At 52.7% G+C, this 17,070-nt stretch overlaps 1 protein-coding gene across 1 annotated transcript; it reads right to left on the bottom strand.

Moving 5' to 3' along the window:
* Window positions 1–212: 212 nt before the first annotated feature.
* On the bottom strand, window positions 213–2,969 carry LOC136647858 (forkhead box C1-A-like). The gene has a single exon (XM_066623681.1). It carries the CDS (start codon window positions 2,323–2,325, stop codon window positions 730–732), a length of 1,596 nt encoding a protein of 531 aa, XP_066479778.1. The 5' UTR covers window positions 2,326–2,969; the 3' UTR covers window positions 213–729.
* Window positions 2,970–17,070: the final 14,101 nt, after the last annotated feature.

The following is a 17,070-nucleotide window of genomic DNA, read 5'->3' as shown; positions in this document are numbered from 1 at the left end:
TGGATCTTGAGGGGGTGGTGGATGATGAGTGCGATAGAAGTGTCAATTTGATGGCCTTGACTTCATTGTTTGGTGGAGGAGAGTAGCCATGGAATGGAAATACACTTTTAGATTTTTTTCTTAGAAAGTTTGTTATACTATCTTTGTTTTAACTCTTGCACTTTAATTTATTTATTTATTTGGTAAAAGGATCCAGACATAAATTATCTCAGTCCAATTGAATGGTAATTTATTAATAAACAAACATTTCAATTACTTCAAGATAGCCTCAACTAGAAAAGGTAAAAAGATAAACGATAAAGTAAATTTAATACAGTTTCTCTTTTTCATCTATAATGAAAAAATCAACCTTTTAGGACATTGTAAAGTCAGCTTTGGGGGGGATGGGGGTAAAAAACACTTTCTGGTGTTTGGTCCAAAAGCTCCGAGTACAGACTGAAAAATAAATTACTGTGCATCTCCACCTCCACTTCAGACCAGTCCTGGAGCACGAAGGAGCGCGCGGACGCAGCCGGCGCCGCAGCGAAGTCCAGCGACTGCGGGGCGCCGCTTTGGTTCCGCGCGCTCCGCGGCGCAGAGGCTGCCTCGAGCGCACGGGCCTCTCCGCGCCTCCTCGGAAGCAAGCCCACTGCGCTCAACGGGGCTTACTCCCGGGAAGGCGCGCCCAGGACCGCAGCCGGGGCAGGTCGCTCTCCTCCCTCCGCAGCGGGAAAGACTTACGTGCGCGCGTCAGAACTTGCCGCAGTCGTAGACGAAGGCGCCCGCCGGCCGGTACAGGGGCTGGCCGCCGCCGCCGGGGAAGGCCGCCTGGCAGCCGCCGGCCGGGCGCTGCGGGGCCTCGAAGTGGAAGCCCTGCTGCGGGCCGGCGTAGGCGGCGGGGGGCGAGGGCGAGGCGGCGGCCGGGGCCGGGGCCGGGGCGGGCGCCAGGTGGGCGAGCTCCCCCGCGGCCGTGGCCTGGGCGAGGTACCAGGAGGCCAGGCGGCCGCCCGCGCCCTGCGGGAGCGCCTCCGGAGGGCTGAGGCTGAGCGAGGAGGCGCTGCTGCTGCTGCTGGCCGCCAGGCTGTACTCGGGCAGCGGGTCCTGCTCGGCGGGGCTGCCGCCCAGGTGGCCTCCCGCCGCCCGCTCCCCCCCTCCGGCTCCGGCGGCGGCGTAGAGGCTCATGGCCTGCAGGTTGCAGTGGTAGCCGCCGGCCGCGCTGCCCGTGGTGCTGGTGCCCTGGCTGCAGGGGGCGCTGTAGAGCGCGCCCTGGGAGGCGGCGGCGGGCGGCGAGTAGCAGCTGCTGAGGGCCAGCGAGGGGGGCGGCGGCGCGGTCCGGGGGGCGGGCGCGGAGGCGGGCGGGGGCAGCGCCAGCAGGTCCCCCGCGCCCTGCGGAGAGCCGCGCAGCGTCGTCAGGATGATGTTGTCCACGCTGAAGCCCCCCGCGCCCGGGGGCGCCGCGGGGTGGGCGTGGGGGTGCTGGTGGGGGTGGGCGTGTGCGTGGGGGTGCTGGTGGGGCAGGCGCGCGGGCTGCGGGTGCGGGTCCAGGCCCAGCGCCCTGCCGGGGCCGGGGCCGCCGTGCGGGCTGCCCCCGCGGCTGGAGAGGCTGCCGGCGCTGGAGGTGGCGGGGCTCTCGGTCTTGGGCGGCGAGCGGGCGGGCGGCGGCGAGGCGGCGCCGTTCTCGGTCTTGATGTCCTGGGGCCGCAGCGGGGGCGGCGGGGGCGGGGGCGGGCCGCCCTCGGGGGGCTGCTGCTGCTGCTGCTGCTGCTGCTCCTTGGGGCGCAGGCGCTCCTTCTCCTCGCGGTCCCTGGCCGCGTCCTTCTTCTTGAAGCGCCGGCGGCGGCGCAGGAAGGAGCCGTTCTCGAACATGTTGTAGGAGTCCGGGTCGAGCGTCCAGTAGCTGCCCTTGCCGGGCTTCTTGTCGTCGCGGGGCACCTTGACGAAGCACTCGTTCAGCGAGAGGTTGTGGCGGATGGAGTTCTGCCAGCCCTGCTTGTTGTCGCGGTAGAAGGGGAAGCGCTCCATGATGAACTGGTAGATGCCGTTCAGCGTGATGCGCTTGTCGGGCGCGTTCTGGATGGCCATGGTGATCAGCGCGATGTAGCTGTAGGGCGGCTTCACCAGGTCCTTGGGCTGCGGCGGCGGCGGCGGCGGGTACGGCCCGTAGGGCCTGGCGCCGGCGCCCGGGCCGCCCCCCGGGTACTGCTCATGCGGCGAGTACACGCTCAGCGGCGCCGGCACGGCCGCGTAGCCCCCCCCGGCCGCCGCCCGGTAGTAGCTCTGCTCGCCGCCCAGGTAGGGCACCACTCCCAGCGGGCTGGGGCTGGGCACCGAGTAGCGAGCCTGCATGGCCTCCCTTCCAGCCGCCCAGCAGAAGACCTTCCCCCCTCCGTAGTTCCAGCGCCAACCAAATATGAACCAGACGAGGCGACCAGAATCTTCCTTTTTTCCAACCAAAAGTGGGGTCAAAGGGGGTGTGTGAGTGATTGGAGAGGGTCTCCTCCTCCCCCACTCAAGTTCAGGAAAATATTGAGTCAAAGAATAGAAGGCGATCTGGGGAGGCAGGGAGCGGGTGATGTTGGGGATCCCGGTCTCCTTTTCCTCCTCCTCCTCTTCCCCCTCCTTAAAAGGAGACACCGGCACTCCATGGAAGCGATCGCAGGCGAGAGGAAAAGCAGGGTTCTTCCATGGAGCGTAAAAACGGAGACAGGCGCAGTTCCTTGCCCAGTTCCAAGCGTCCGGGTCGTCCTCTGCGGCGAGATCTGCAACAGGTTGGCTGCTGAAAGACCGAGGAGAAGTTGAAGACTGCGAAGGGGGAAGAAGATACTGAAATTAGAAAGCCTGGATATTCATGGTAGGAAAAAATAGCAAGCGATCCACCCTCCTCTCGCTGTGCTGGTTGTAAAGGCTGCCCCGTCTCTCCTTTCTCAGTCCCTCTTGCTGCGCCGCAGTCTACTCGGGGAGGCATTTGGAAAAACTTCTGAACTTTTGAGCATCTGTCACCAACTCCAGGATTTTTTTTTTTTACACTCTCACCGGATTCTTCCCCCCCCCCATACTACGAGGCTCCGCCCCGTTTGGGTCAATCAGCTAATGGGAAAGCGGAATCGAACTCCAAATGGGCGGGCAGAGACTGACTTGTGGACGAAGCTGCAGCTCTAGAATTGTAGTTCTGGGGCAGGCCACACACCCGCAAGTATCACTTTCCCGTGCCTCTTCTGCTAGTGCCCGGCACGTATAGATAGCTGGCCTGATTCAGCCAGCCTGCATTCTAGCCTTCCTTCGCATAGGATCAAATTACTGTACTATATATTCTGTCCAGAATGAAAAAAAAAATCCCACCCCACAGTCTTCTGCTCTCATCAACCGGCAAACAGAATCTGCTTCGCACAGAGCTGGCCCAAGACCTCCTGACGCCGGAGGCATCATGCCACATGCTGCCCACCCTTACCGCATCCTCTGTTCCTCCCGCTCTCCAAAGTTCTAGCTCAGCAATCTCCCCCCCCTCCTCGTTTCCTCTTCCTCTAGGTCCCTCTCTTCCTTTTCCAAACCAGGGGGTGGAAGGACAAGGAGTACATAAGGCTCTACTTGTGGAGGCAAGTAGACGAGGAGGCATGAGGACCCCCCACCCCCAAGAAATCTGCTACCTGAGGCAACCACTTCAGTTGGCCTCATGGATGAACCAACCCTGTCTCTTAGGACTAACTAAAAATCACGGTGTATTAGTTTCTGAGGGCCCAGTCCTATCTCGCTTTCCAGCATTGATGCAGTCATGCTAACTGCATCCTGGAGTGGGGAAGTGGATGGGCCTTCCTTACCTCAGGGCTGCATTGCAGCTTCATTGGCACTGGAAAGTTGGCTAGGATTGGGCCCTGAGTTTCTGAGAAGTCTTCTTCAGGTTTGAAAGGGGGGGGGGTGTTCCTGGTCGGATGATATAGTTTCTAAAGAGAGAGGGGAGAGAAAAAGATACCCTGTACCAGCCACACCGTTTTCTAGCACGTTTCTTGCTTTTCAATGTAATAAGGCAGCTGATGAAAAACTGTGTAAGTCACAAAGTACCTCACTGCTCCGGGGTTTTCTTTCCTGCTTGACAAGGATGAGGAAGGGTTCTGTGACATTTGAAAACTAGCCCACTCGGTCTTAAGAAAGGTATCGTGTTCCTGTTTGGATTTCTCACGATGGAAGTGCCTCCATTTGCGGGGGGAGGGGCCCTATAGATGTAGATACAAATGCCTTGCAACAATGTTACAGTGGACTAAATAGGAGCATGAACACTGAAATGCAGATAACAAGCTGCATTTTCTGTGGCAATAAATAGGCATCTCAAAAGAAAACCTGGAGTGCAGGATGCAGACAAGCTGATGTGCTCTTCATTTTATCGATTCGCAGAGATGATGCAATTGCTGTCAGATTCCCACTGAGCGGGCAGGGGGCTTTAGCTGCAGCGGAGTGCATTTATCTGATTCAAACGATTGCAACAGCATAGCGAAGGAAGCATGCAATCACATACACATTGGGCCCCACAACCCATTACAAATTCGAGAGTATAGGGAGTTGCAGGATACATGCATTGACAAGGCGTTTAACAATATCAGCTACGGATGTCATTTGTCCTTGTTTCTCTGTAGATGGCTGTCTGGCTGCACAGAGCATGTCGCGCATGTGCTCGCCCTCTTTGTCTCATGCCCTTGCAGGGTTCGTTTCTTTTCAGCAACTGTGCAGGTATCGTGGAGCACCCCTGTCGCTGAGCCTCAGGTGCAGTCCGGGGGGCCTCCAAGGCAAAGGCGCGGGGGGGGGCTTTCCTCGCCCTTCCTGGCAGCGTTGGTCGGCCTTCGCCCTCAGCGCTCCTCTTTCTGCCTCTCTGCCCTGCTTCACCCAGGACTTCCTTCTTCCACAGCCTTCTGCTGCGAGAACCTCCCCCAGCGGCTCTTCTTCACACCAGGCTGGATTAAGGGGGGGGGCACAAGTGACCCAGCCGCTGGCAGCCCCACCCGCCTCTCTCCAGCCGGCTCCCTTCAGGGGCTGCTTTCTCTGTCCCTGGGCAAGGCCTGGACGAGTCCCCCGAGCTCTGGCTTGTGCACCAGCCACGAGGGGCTTCTCCTGAAAGGCAGCGCTGGTGGCCCTTTATAGAAACGTCTCCGACCGGCTTCTCGAGGGCTCAAGTTCGGGTGGCGAACCGGTGAGCTTTCTTGTGCACGTGGGAAAGAGAGGGGATCGCGTGTTCCATTGAAAGCGCCCCGATTCTGAACACGGGGGCTTCTCCTGAAAGGCAGCGCTGGTGGCATCTTTTTGAGAGTGAACACAAGAATTGCTCAAGGGGCTGGGAACAGAAGCACAGCAGGAGTGGCAGAAGGATGGGAAAGGACTCCCATTAGCACCTCGGTGAGATGCCCCGTGCAATCAAGTGTGGATCGCAGCCTCCTCCCTCCCCGAGAATATTCGGGGGTAAGATGAGCAGGGGCTAATTTGGAAGGAACGCCCTCGTGCAGGCAAAGCCCAGTGATTTCAATACTTCAGCACGTGCTGTGCGGCGTCCGATAGAAACTAAGGCTGCGATCGTATCCACACTTGCTTAGGAGTAAGCCCCACTTCTGAGTAGGCATGCTTAGGATTTGGGCGTGAAGTTTCTTTAGTTGCTGAATTTTGGCTGGATCCTACACTCTGTGTGTGTGTGTGTGTGTGTGTGTGTGTGAGAGAGAGAGAGAGAGAGAGAGAGAGAGAGAGAGAGAGAGGAATTCCACCCACTTGCTGTTCTCAGTGACAAACGTTCGCTCCGAGCGTGAGGCGTCCCTTTTGGCTGCTCGGTCGCCAGTCAGTCCCGTCTCCCACCCCCGCGCCACGGTCTGCACCTCCCCCGGTGATGGATGGCTCCCGAAGTCACAGAAGGTCCAGGCGAGGCTGAGCGGCTCTTTTTTCCGCCTTCTTTTTGAATGTCCTCGCGGCTTTGGTTGTCACTAGATAGTCCACCCTTAGCAAGGGGCGAGAGATGGGAAAGGGACGGGGGTTGCAGGCAGTGCATCGCGTGCTCCCCTCGCGGCTCAGGCGTGGGGGTCAACAGCACATTCTGCTAGGGGTGAGCGGCCACATGCCCCGATTATCCTTCTTCCCATCCAGCCAGACGCCCGTCCTCGAGGGGCCCCCATTGGGCGATGGGAAGGTGAGCCGTCCTCAGCTCGGCTCATTTGAACACGGGCGCTGGTTTTGGTCAACAAGCTGCAAACCGTTCGAATGACAACCCGTGTCAAGTGTCACCACCAAGGCCTCCGAGAAGAATTTTGTCAGGGGGTACAGAGTCGCTTTTGGGCCCCTTCCCAAGGGTGGGGGCACAAAACAGGGCAGGGGGAAGTTTGTGACAGGCACTGGCACCATCAACTAGATACAGAAATATGGAAAGCCAAACATGCTCCTAAATCTCCCTGAAATCTTTTAAATATAGAAAATCATTGCAGAAAATTAGCATCATCATTTTTAGGCTCACACTGGAATAGAAAGTGTCGTGTGTGCTCTGAAAGTTCCTTCTGCGGCAGCTGTAGTCCCGCAGCTACGTCCCTGAGCTCCTACACCCTTTCATGGTAAATGAATTCACAAGCCAAAGAGCTACTTTAGCAGGCCAGTTTCCTCCCAGATTTAACACAATGTTAAGGAGTGTCATGAATGGCCCAGCAGGTAGGGGTTCACAGCCACACTCCCCCCCCCCCCGCATCCCACATGGGCACCGAGTCCAAGTGAGTTAGGAAAATGTAAGATCCGGGTACAAATTACCCCCATTACCCCCCTTCTCATGGGCCCTGGTCGCCGCTATTGATCCTGGTTTTTTTCAAGGCAAATTATTTTTATAATCATAGTCATTTATTTCCCGGTTGTGTGTGCAGTAATTTTGAACTGCCAAAGCTCATTGTTAAGATTGGGGGAGGGGCTGCAGTTGGCATTTCATCAAAGGGTCTAGTTTCAGGACTAGTTCGTATATTTGCATAGCTCGAATATTTTGGTAGTAATCCATTCTATGTGCTGTTTCGGATGTCCAAGAGAGATCGAGGTACTTGCATTCATCCTCAAGATCGTGACTTGAACGTACCTCCCATTGATCTCTGTGCAACTTTCTTCCAAGGAAGCCAAGTACAACCTATTAAGGGCCCAATCCTAACCAATTTTCCAGTGTGAGTGCAGCTGTGCCAATGGGGCATGTGTTGCATCTTGTGGTGGAGGGACAGTCCCAGAGACCTCCTCCAGGTATGGAAACATTTGTTCCTTTGCCTCAAGGCTGCATTGTGGCTGCACCAGGGCTGGAATGTTGGATAGGATTGGGCCCTAAGTAGGCTATATCCAAGCCCTCTACATACTTAGGGCCCAATCCTATCCAACTTTCCAGCACCGATGCAGCCTCATGCAGCCTCAACACAGCCCCAAAGTAAGGGAAAAGTGCCCTTGAAGAGGCCTCTGTTACTGTCTCTGCACACAGGACGCAGTACAAGCCCCCTTGGTAAGGCTGCATCAGCACTGGAAAGTTGAAAGTTAGGTTGAAATCCTATACACACATTCCTAGCAGTAACCCCATTAAACACAACGGTATTTGCTTCTGAGCAGACTTGCACGGGCTTAGTTTATTTCTACAGTCCTTCAACCCATGGGTCCAAATCCAGAGTAAGTCACAGCCTGACTCTCTCAAGACGTCAGCTGTGCCGAATCCTATGGGCCTGAATCATTAGGAAAGGAGCATGAATTTATAGCAGAAAACTGGGCTAATTTCTCCGGACTGGGGACATTGATGCCCTGTCCTTTCACCCGCCCACAGATGTCTGTGTTTACATAAAAGCGCAGCCTGATCCTAGGTGTCTCTCCTGAACCTGTTCCTCAGTCAGTGAGCGCAGAGCACCAGCTTTTTGATGCTGTTTGTGAAATGTGGGTTCTCCTCACTTCGGAGACAGCCGTGGCGATAGCGGAACAGGCAACCCGCTACCTGGCTTGAGAGGTGGTGGGTCGGGTGTTCCTGGAGCCGAGAAAGGCTGCGAAGGACGGGATTTTGGAGGCAGCCCAAGGAACCATGTCAGGAGCATTGGGGTGTCTTAGTGCACACTAGTCAGTTTCAGAGGGTTTGTGACATCAGGTGGCAACCTCGACCTGAATTTGGGCTGAGTTTAGTTTGCAGTCTAGTCTAAGTGCCTGCCTGAACATCACGTTGACGTCCATCCAGAGGTTTTGGCTTAAGGGAGACCTTCCGGTCCCAGTTTGTGCGCGTGGTTTGCAATTCGTGGCTGTCATGGAAGCAACGTCCCTAGCAATCTCACCTTCTCATTTCCTTGTCAAAAGAACTCGGGATCCAAGGAATGACTGTCACTAATCGCGCCCCAGATAAATATAACGCAAAGGGCGCTTCCAGAGCTGCTCCTTCTTTGTAATGTCAGTTCGTTGTTATTGGACTGAGACTCCTCTTCTTCTGAGGAGAAGGTATCAACATGTCAACCTTCCTAGTCCATTTGCAGTGCATGGCAAAGACCCAGAGGCGACCCTACCGCTCTGTCCACATAACTTAACCCGTTTTTGCCAGCTCCACTTTTGTTCCCTGTTACGTATATGCAACGTTGGGCAGAAATGGCTTTTGACTACGGAAGTCCATTCAGACCGAGGTTGCGCAGAATGGGTTTCAAGCTGAGCTTCAGCGCATTAACTTGGAACCCGCCTGTCCCCTGCAGCCCCTACCCCAGCCCCTGGCTTAACCCTGCCTTCAGTCCCAGGAGAGATCTTCCCTTGTTCCCTCCATGGGTTTCGGAGGACGTGGGGCGGGGATGGGCCACTTTCCTCCGTTGAGCAAAAGACCCCGGTGGACATTTCTGACCGTCGACCTCAGAAGAACCCCGTGTATTCCAGGGAGCTTGACCGCATTTCGGGAGGCATCAGCATTGGCCCCTCGTGGGGGAACCAGACCCTGAGACGAAGCGGCTGAATTTGGAAGGCAGCGGGGCGCTCCGTCGGGGCTGCCTCAGTGGCAGGCTGTTCCTCCGCACATCCGCGCCTCTCCCGGGCTGGCTCGCAACCTGATCTGTGCCCTCCGCAGTTTGGTGGGGCCACGTGCTGTTGGGCCGCTCAGGCCCCGAAAGGGGTCCACGTGGCCCTCCCTGGCCTGGATCGGACTCTTGCGCCTTTAAAAAAAGCTGGTCCCGGCTACAAACGTGCAAGTGGTGACGCAGAGTGGAGCCAAATCGCAGCCCGCTTGTCTCGACCCCCCCCCCCCCATGGCTGAAGCGTTAATAAGGAGAGAGGGCGAGAGATGGGGGGGCTTCTCTCGCCACTGAGCCCGTTTCGTCTGCTGATTTTCCCTCCCACTCCCCCCCCCCCCAGTTTGCCGAGTTTCCTTCCTTCTTTGCTATGGCTGCTTTTTCAGAAGCCTGAGGGGGAGGGGGGCATAGGCGAGGACAACATTTTGGGACCTCTTATCTGAACGAGTCTTCAGAGGGCCAAAAATTCCTTCTGTTCCTTCTTCTCCCCCTTCCCCCGTCTGCGGGTTTTAACCCTCCCTTCCTTGGCGAGCGTCTTCGTTCCTTTACTTAAACCTTTTTCTTTATGCTAGAAAGGATCACTCTTTGCTATCTGTAGACAGTAAGCAGCAGTGGGGGGGGGGGGAGGAGTACGTAGTTCAATCCCAGTCATGATCCTCCAGTATTTCTCAAACTGTGGGTCGAGACAACTAGGTGGGTCGTGAGTCGATTTCAGGTGGGTTCCCATTCATTTCAATATTTTATTTTTAATACGTTAGACTGGGTGCTCCCATGGTATGTGACTGCATTTGGGGAAATGTTACCGACCTGTACTTTTAACATGCTACTATGTATGTTCTTTTAACAATGATAATAAATGGGACTTACTCCTGGGTAAGGGTGGGTAGGATTGCTGCCTAGGGTGGTTAAAAATTTTCCTGCTTAATGATGTCACTTTCTGGGTCCTGACAGATTCTCATTCTAAAAAGTGGGTCACAGTGCTAAATGTGCGAGAACCACGGCTCCATAGCATCAGCTCAATCTACTTTCGAGTGGGATTGGTTGGGCTGGCAATGAGGGAGCAACGTTGTCAGCCCCCAAGGAAGGGCCTCTTCGGGCTCTCTTCCTTCTCACGGGTCATTTGTGCAAACCAATAAGCTGAAGTTAAGCATGGCAAATGAGAGAGGTGCCGGGGCTTGAGGTGGTCTGGAACGATGGCCCATAACGCTTGCCCTGTGGATGATTGGTTATGGTTGTTGGACAGGAAGGCATAGTCAGAGGCACTGTGGCATGAAATCTGGGTTTCGGCTTCGTCCCCACCAATGCCCTGATTATGGGGGCTGCTGATTTGGGTGGATGGGCACCCCTTTATTTTTTGCCCTGGGAGACTGTCAGTTTCTAACTAGAAGGATAGGTTTGAGCCTGTCTGCTTCCAAATCCATCTAAGAAGGAACCCCAGAATTACTGGAGAAAATGCGGGGGGAGGGGAATACAGTCCAATCCCAGCCATTAAGATAGCAAGACTAAGGGCCCAATCCTATCCAGATTTCCAGCTTCATTGTAGCCACAATGCAGCTCTGTGTTAAGGGAACACATGCTCCCATACCTTAAGAAAGCTCCAGTGACTCCCCCCCCCCACAGGTTGCAGTGCACACCCCGCTGGCACAACTGCACCAGCACTGGAAAATTGGGTAGGATTGGGCCCTAAGGCTGCAATCCGATCCACACTTACCTGGGAGTAACCCCCATTGAATATAATGGGAGTTACTTCTGAGTAGGCATGCATTGGATTGGGCTCTTAGGCGGCAATCACGTATGAGTAAAACCCATTGAACATAATGGGACTTGCTTCTGCGTAGTCAGACATAGGATTGTGAACAGGCTGCAGTCCTATGCACACTTTCCTAAAACCCATGGAACTTCTGGCTGGCCTGGCCAACATACGGGTGTGCTTGAAGCCCCACTGATTTCAGCTGGCTTTATTGCCGGACAAGCTCGGGTGAGGCGTCGTGACTTCTGTGCTCATCCTGCAACCACAGTGGTTTTCTAATACAAAGCAGCCCATCGCATTCTTGCGCCAAGCACTGAAATAGGTGGGGAAATGTATCACTTGGTCTCGCCTTTGTGTCACTGCCGCCTTGGGCTGATCTGGGTGCGCGGGGCTGATTCTGCCGCTGGCGAAGCAGTTCGCGTGACCCCGCCGAAGCAGTCGGCAGAAAGGTGGAAATGGCCTGCCATTGGCGGACGGCACGGCGGGCCTCCAGACACAACAAGCTCCGCGAACAGACAAACACTGCCGCGTTTGCACTGGTGGAGGAGAGCAAAACAAAAACAGCGACAGGCACTTCGCGGGGATGTGGGAGGGAGCCGCGCTGGAGGTGCTGACTTCACAAGGCAGCCACCCACCTGAAGCCTTGTGGCTGAGACAGCAATCCTAGCCACACTTACCTGGGAGGAAGCCCACTGACTACAGTGGGGCTTACTTCTGAGCAGACACGCATAGGATCGGGCCGTCTGTGCTTCAGAGGGGGCGTGGGAAGGGGCCCAGGGACGAGGGAGCGCTGGGGGCTTTGCAGTTGCCTTCGGGAGAGAACCTAAAAACTGCACCGTATTAAGGAAGAGAGAGTTCCCAAGTGCGAGATCCTGGTGGTTGAATAATCTCCTACGAACAGAGAATGTCATTTTTTTTTGCAGAAGATAAATCTTATTGAATTTTATTCTCTTATCTCTGCGTTTGTTTTTCCTTCCCCGACTCCCTTCTCAGCCTTTGATGGATTCTCACTGACTTCTAATTTTCCATAGGAGACCAAAATGCTGACTAAAGTTGACCTACAGAAGCCGAACTCTGCAGCTTCTATGGAGATCAACGCCTTTACAGCACAATCAGAATTAAGCTCCATTGTGTTCAGTGGGGCTGACTCCCAGGAAAGTGTGCAGCCACCCTATGCATGTCTACTCAGAGGTACGTTCCATTGAGTTCAATGGGGCTTACTCCCAGGAGAGTGCATAGGATTGCAGCCGTACAGCCCAACCCTGTGCATGTCTACTCAGAAGTAAGTTGCATTGAGTTCAACGGGGCTTACTGCCAGGAAAGTGTGCACAGGATTGCAGCCGTGTTGACCGGTGTAAAATGTGTTGACCGGTGTAAAATGCCCCGTTGCAGCCTTCTTTTTAGGCAAGAGCGGCACCATCGCTGATGTGCTGGGCTTTTAGAACTCAGTTGGTCTCTGTTCATAGTGACACTCGGTTTATGTCCCGTTCCCTTTTCTTTTCAAGAGCTGGCACTGATTGAACGTTCTCCACTTCGCATTTCAAGTTTAAAAAATAAAAACGAAACCCCCTTTTAGACTCAGTCCCGCCCCCTGAAACCGTTAATGACAAGCATTGATCTAGTAGCAGTCACTCTGGAGTTCCAGGGCGCTTGCTCCTCTCTTAGGGTCTTTGGGAGCTCCGCTAGAAAAAATGATGTGGCTTGAAAGCAAGACATTCTTTACAGATCTTGCTGTTTATAACGCTGGAGGAGGAGGGATGGTGGGGGTTCTTTTCTTCTTTCTTTCTTCTTTTGGTGGCACGAATCTTCTCCTCCTTGCTTACTTAAGCAGGCACAGCCCTGAGAACAGCAGGAGCAGGCACCCCCACCATCTCCTGCGCTCTCTGAAAAGTTAATGGCTCCAAATGTGTTGGTTTTCCTGCTTTCTCCCCAGGGGTGAGGGGGGAAGGGCGGAAGGAGGAGGGGGCCGGGAAGAGGGAGAATGGATTCTTGTCTATTTTTAAAAAATGTCTTGTCGAAAGAAAAGAAAGAGAGCTGGACTCTCCTCAGGGTTGTAATGTATCGAGCCACAATTCTCTGGCCATTCCGCCCCCCCCAAACACACACACACTCCTGAGCAAAAGGTCAGGTGAAAGTCTCTTGCAGGTAAGGCTAGCTCCTTCACTTGCAAATTGTTCCCTTTTGCCCACCCAGGTCGACTCAGATGTGTTTAGTTAGGGCGAAAAATAAGGGGGGGAAATGGTCTGCTCTCCATTCCATTGAAAGATGGCTGGTGATCAGAAAGGCCCTGATCTACCTATATTGTTCTTTTCTCCTTCTTGCCACACTCTTCCGGCTGCAAAATGTGGCAAGCAAAAGTAATAATACTATCCAATTTCTCAGGGAATGAAGTTTTATTTTAAAAAAATGTAGGAAGTGTCTCCTCCTCCATCCAGGCTGGTTCCAAGAAGGCTAACTTATGGAAAAGCATTGATCAGCAAACTCAAGGGCGCTTGTGGAATTGCTGCAGAAAGGGAGCTGGTAGCAAACTCAATAGTTGCTCATTGCAAGCAGGAAACCACCTAAGAAGCTGAGAAGGAATGTTCTGTATGTGTGGTTAGGCCTGAACCTACCATCCATCCACTGGTCTTCTGTGCCTGCTGGGTCAAATTGCTTTAAATTGAAGGCAAAACTGCTAGAAAAGGGATGTCAAACATAAGGACCATGGGCTGAATGGGGTCCCCAGAAGCAATTTATCTGGTTCCTGTTATAATTGGGCTCTCCCAGCTTGATAACTGGGCTCTCTCATATCTTGAAAATATGAACAAGATTTGCCCATTTTCTCTTCTGTCATTTGTAGTTAATGAGTTTTTATGAAAGAACAAAGTGCTTATTTCTGGCCATCATCTGTGCTAGAAGGAATGCCATCACCTTCCTTGAATTCACTCCCCAGTGCCCCAGTGAATCTGACTGCCACCCCAAACTTCCATTGCAGCTCTAAGGATTCTGACCCGATATATCCACTGCTAGGAACAAGGTCTCACTGATCTCAGAAGTTTCTACACATTATTATTATTATTATTATTATTATTATTATTATTATTATTATTATTATTATTATTATTATTAGTTTATAATAAGTTTATTTATAAGTTTATTATAAATAAACTTTATTTATATCCCGCCTTTCTCCCCGCAGGAACCCAAGGTGGCTTGCAACAATGGTTAAAAACATTAATTAAAAACATAATTTAAAAGCAAGATTAAAACATATTGGAAACTTGGATATTGGTCCATATTGGATCACTTGGAACATGTACAAGATCCTCTGAAATCCACACCGAACTTGCTTCCAAGTTTAAGAGTGAGGCTGTAAGGAAGGCAGGTTTGATAAACAAAGCACTTAAGGTGAAACATTTCGATTTAACAGCACAACCCTATTCATGTTTACTCAGAAGACCCACAGTGTCCAATGGAGCTTCCTCTGGGAAAGAGCATATAGAGTGTGGCCTAAGATTCCAAGCAAACGGACTTGCAGATTGCTGACGGCCTCACTTTCCAAGCAGTTGCTCCCACTGGCTCTCAGGATCAGTCCTTGCACCAGCCTTTCGATATACATTTGGGTTGGAATTACAGGGGTCTTCCCACCACAGCTCCATGTAATATGCTCAATATGCTAGTAAATTGCAAGTCGGTCACGGGAAAAGAACAGTTGAAGCCAAGTAAACACAAATGAAAATAAAACGCCAAATGGTGGTGGGGAGGAGGGGGGGAGGCTTCTCAGAGCAACTCAGGGGAAAACAGGGAGGGTGGGGAAGAGAAGAGGTCTGGAAAGCTGCAGAACAAAGAGCCAGGCCCAGACTTCTGCTGGGCTGACAAGGATAAACTCTAGGAGAGTGACTCCTGACAGGTTTTGGATTAAGGTCTCAAAGGGGCATCAGTTGCCTTTCTGGAAGTGCTCCTGGCCCCAACATACTGATCTAAATGTGTGTGTTTGGAATGGCAACTCTGGTGGGTTTCAAAGAAATACCCAACAACCAGCAGCCAAGGTTAGAGCATGGCCTACAGGCAGCAAGTCCAACATTATGGGCAATTGTGTACACTGAATCGGGGCCTGCTCTCTTGTGCGTGTTTCCTGGGGGGAAAAACCTTGTTTATTTCCATGAGATCAGGTCTAAGAACTTTTGGAAGCAGTATGAGGACTACTAACAGCAACACCAAATAGTTCCTTCACTTAAAAGCCAAACCAGTGATAGGGAACTATAGCAGGGTCACTTTTCCATGGGATCCTTGCTTGGTTCAGACCACTGGCAGGAACTGGTTGAAAACGCTTGTTTGGGCTGAGGCTGTAGTCTGTAAACACGTTTATTTGGACGTGAGCCCCATTCCACCTCCATTCTGAGCGCAAGTGTTCAGGATTGGCTAGCCATAGATGTCCTGCTGACTGACATCTGCAAGTACGAAGGGGCTTTTTCCTCTCATGTCCCTCTCTGCAGTGCAACTGAGTCATTTCTTTAGTGGCTGGGATCATTCCTGCACTCTGGCATCCCACCCACCGCCACCAATCACAGCCCTTATTCTTCAGCCCGCCGACTTTCTTGCGGAGTGTGTTGTTCTTCCCTACCGGACAAGGCACCAGCATCTGACTAGCTATTTGCTTCTCACTCCGCTCTTTGCACTCGGCCCGCTCGGAGGCTACTGGCAAAACCACAAGCTGGATCTCTTGCCTCTTACACATGATTTCCTATGTGGTGAACTTACGCCTCTTCCTCCCACAGGGGGCACTTGGCTATTGTTCGTTAAATGAGACGCCGGTTAATTAAAATAAAACACAATTGCCCATTAGACTGCTCCCGGGCCCTCCCCTGGAGTGCCCGAACTGGGACATCCTCTGCCTCCTTTTCGGCCCCCTGCTCTGATTGAATTGGATTCCTTCCTGGCCTGGCTCAGCCTGATTTGATGCCAGGGAGGACACTGTCAGTCCCAGCCCCAAAGTCTCCACCTTGAAGCTTGGGTGTGGGTGGGAGGGTGGGGGAGAGACGACAACCATCCTTTCTAATTACAAAGCGAACAAACTGAATCAGCCAAAACTCCACTCAGGACCAAATCCTCTCCAACTATCCAGCCCTGGTGTAGCCATGCCAATGGTGTGTGCACTGCATCTTGTGGTGGGAGGGTAGTTTTGGAGGCCTCCACAAGGTAAGGGAACATTTGTTCCCTTGCCAAGGGGCTTCATTGCAGCTGCACTGGGGCTGGAAAGATGGATAGGATTGGGCCCTCATGCTCTAGTTTCAATACTACCAGCACTCAAATGATGGTGAGGGCCTAGGGGACAAGGCTTGAGCCCCTTACCTATTGGGCTGGCCTGCCCAGAAGGCTGTTTTTAGAAGACTTCAGGGCATGATTTGATTATAACTAGGGGTTGGGCTATCATTACAACCACCATTCCACCTTCCACCAGTCCCTGTGTAATTTAAACATTGCACTACTTGACAATACTATAATTTGTTACTATGAATCTTTCTTTGTTACAAAGAATCCTTCTTTGGGATTCCCTCCTTTTTATCATGTCCTATAAGCTGATGCATGTAAATTCTACTGTGTCCAGTGGGGCTTACTCATAAGCAGACATGCATAGGATTTCAATTTTAGGGGATGTAATTAGAACAGCAAACATATTCAGGATCCAGAGGGTGGGTCTTTAATCTTTGGGTGTTTAGGGTGCTAAGGCAAGGCAGGCTTCTTTGAAATATTTTTGTGGAGTGGGGAGGGTAAAATGGCTAGGAGGAGGATGGACTTCCTGCAGAAATCAGGTACCAACACAAGCCACAGCCCATTTAAGCTAAAAACATCCTTCCTGCTTTAGAGAGGGACAGATCCCATCCTGAGCAATCATATTTTAAACTGTGGTCATTCAATCTCCCCTGAGAGCCTTTAGACTTTTCCTTCCTTGGCTGCTCTTCCACTAGAGCAAAGGGTGTCCAAACTTTTTGGCAGGAGGGCCACATCATCTCTCTGACACTGTGTTGGGGGCCAGGGGAAAAAATTAATTTAGGTTTAAAATTTGAATAAATGTACATAAATGAATTTATTAGAGATGGAACTTATATCAATGAATCAAGGTCTCATGATAGCTCAAGGCCTATAAAAGACCTTGTGCAAAGCAAGGCCGGCCTTTCCTTTGCTGTTGCTGCTGCTTCACAAACATGAAACAGCAAGCAGCGGAGGGGGCCCTCAAGCCTGCAGCTCGTGCAGCCTGAGAGTAGTCATGTTGGACCAGCAAGGCCTCCAGCAAATCTATGGAGGGCCAGAGACTCATTGGAGACTGGGGATTCCCCATGGGCCTGATTGGGGACCCCTGCCCTAGAGCTA

Source organism: Tiliqua scincoides, chromosome 4 (genome assembly GCF_035046505.1).
Source record: "Tiliqua scincoides isolate rTilSci1 chromosome 4, rTilSci1.hap2, whole genome shotgun sequence".
Taxonomy (NCBI): Eukaryota; Metazoa; Chordata; class Lepidosauria; order Squamata; family Scincidae; genus Tiliqua; species Tiliqua scincoides.
Note: the sequence above shows the minus strand (reverse complement) of the source record. Positions and strands in the feature narration are given on the sequence as shown.

Bases quoted from the DNA above. Each gene is read 5' to 3' on its own strand.
- LOC136647858 (XM_066623681.1), bottom strand. From the start codon at position 2,325: ATGCAGGCTCGCTACTCGGTGCCCAGCCCCAGCCCGCTGGGAGTGGTG.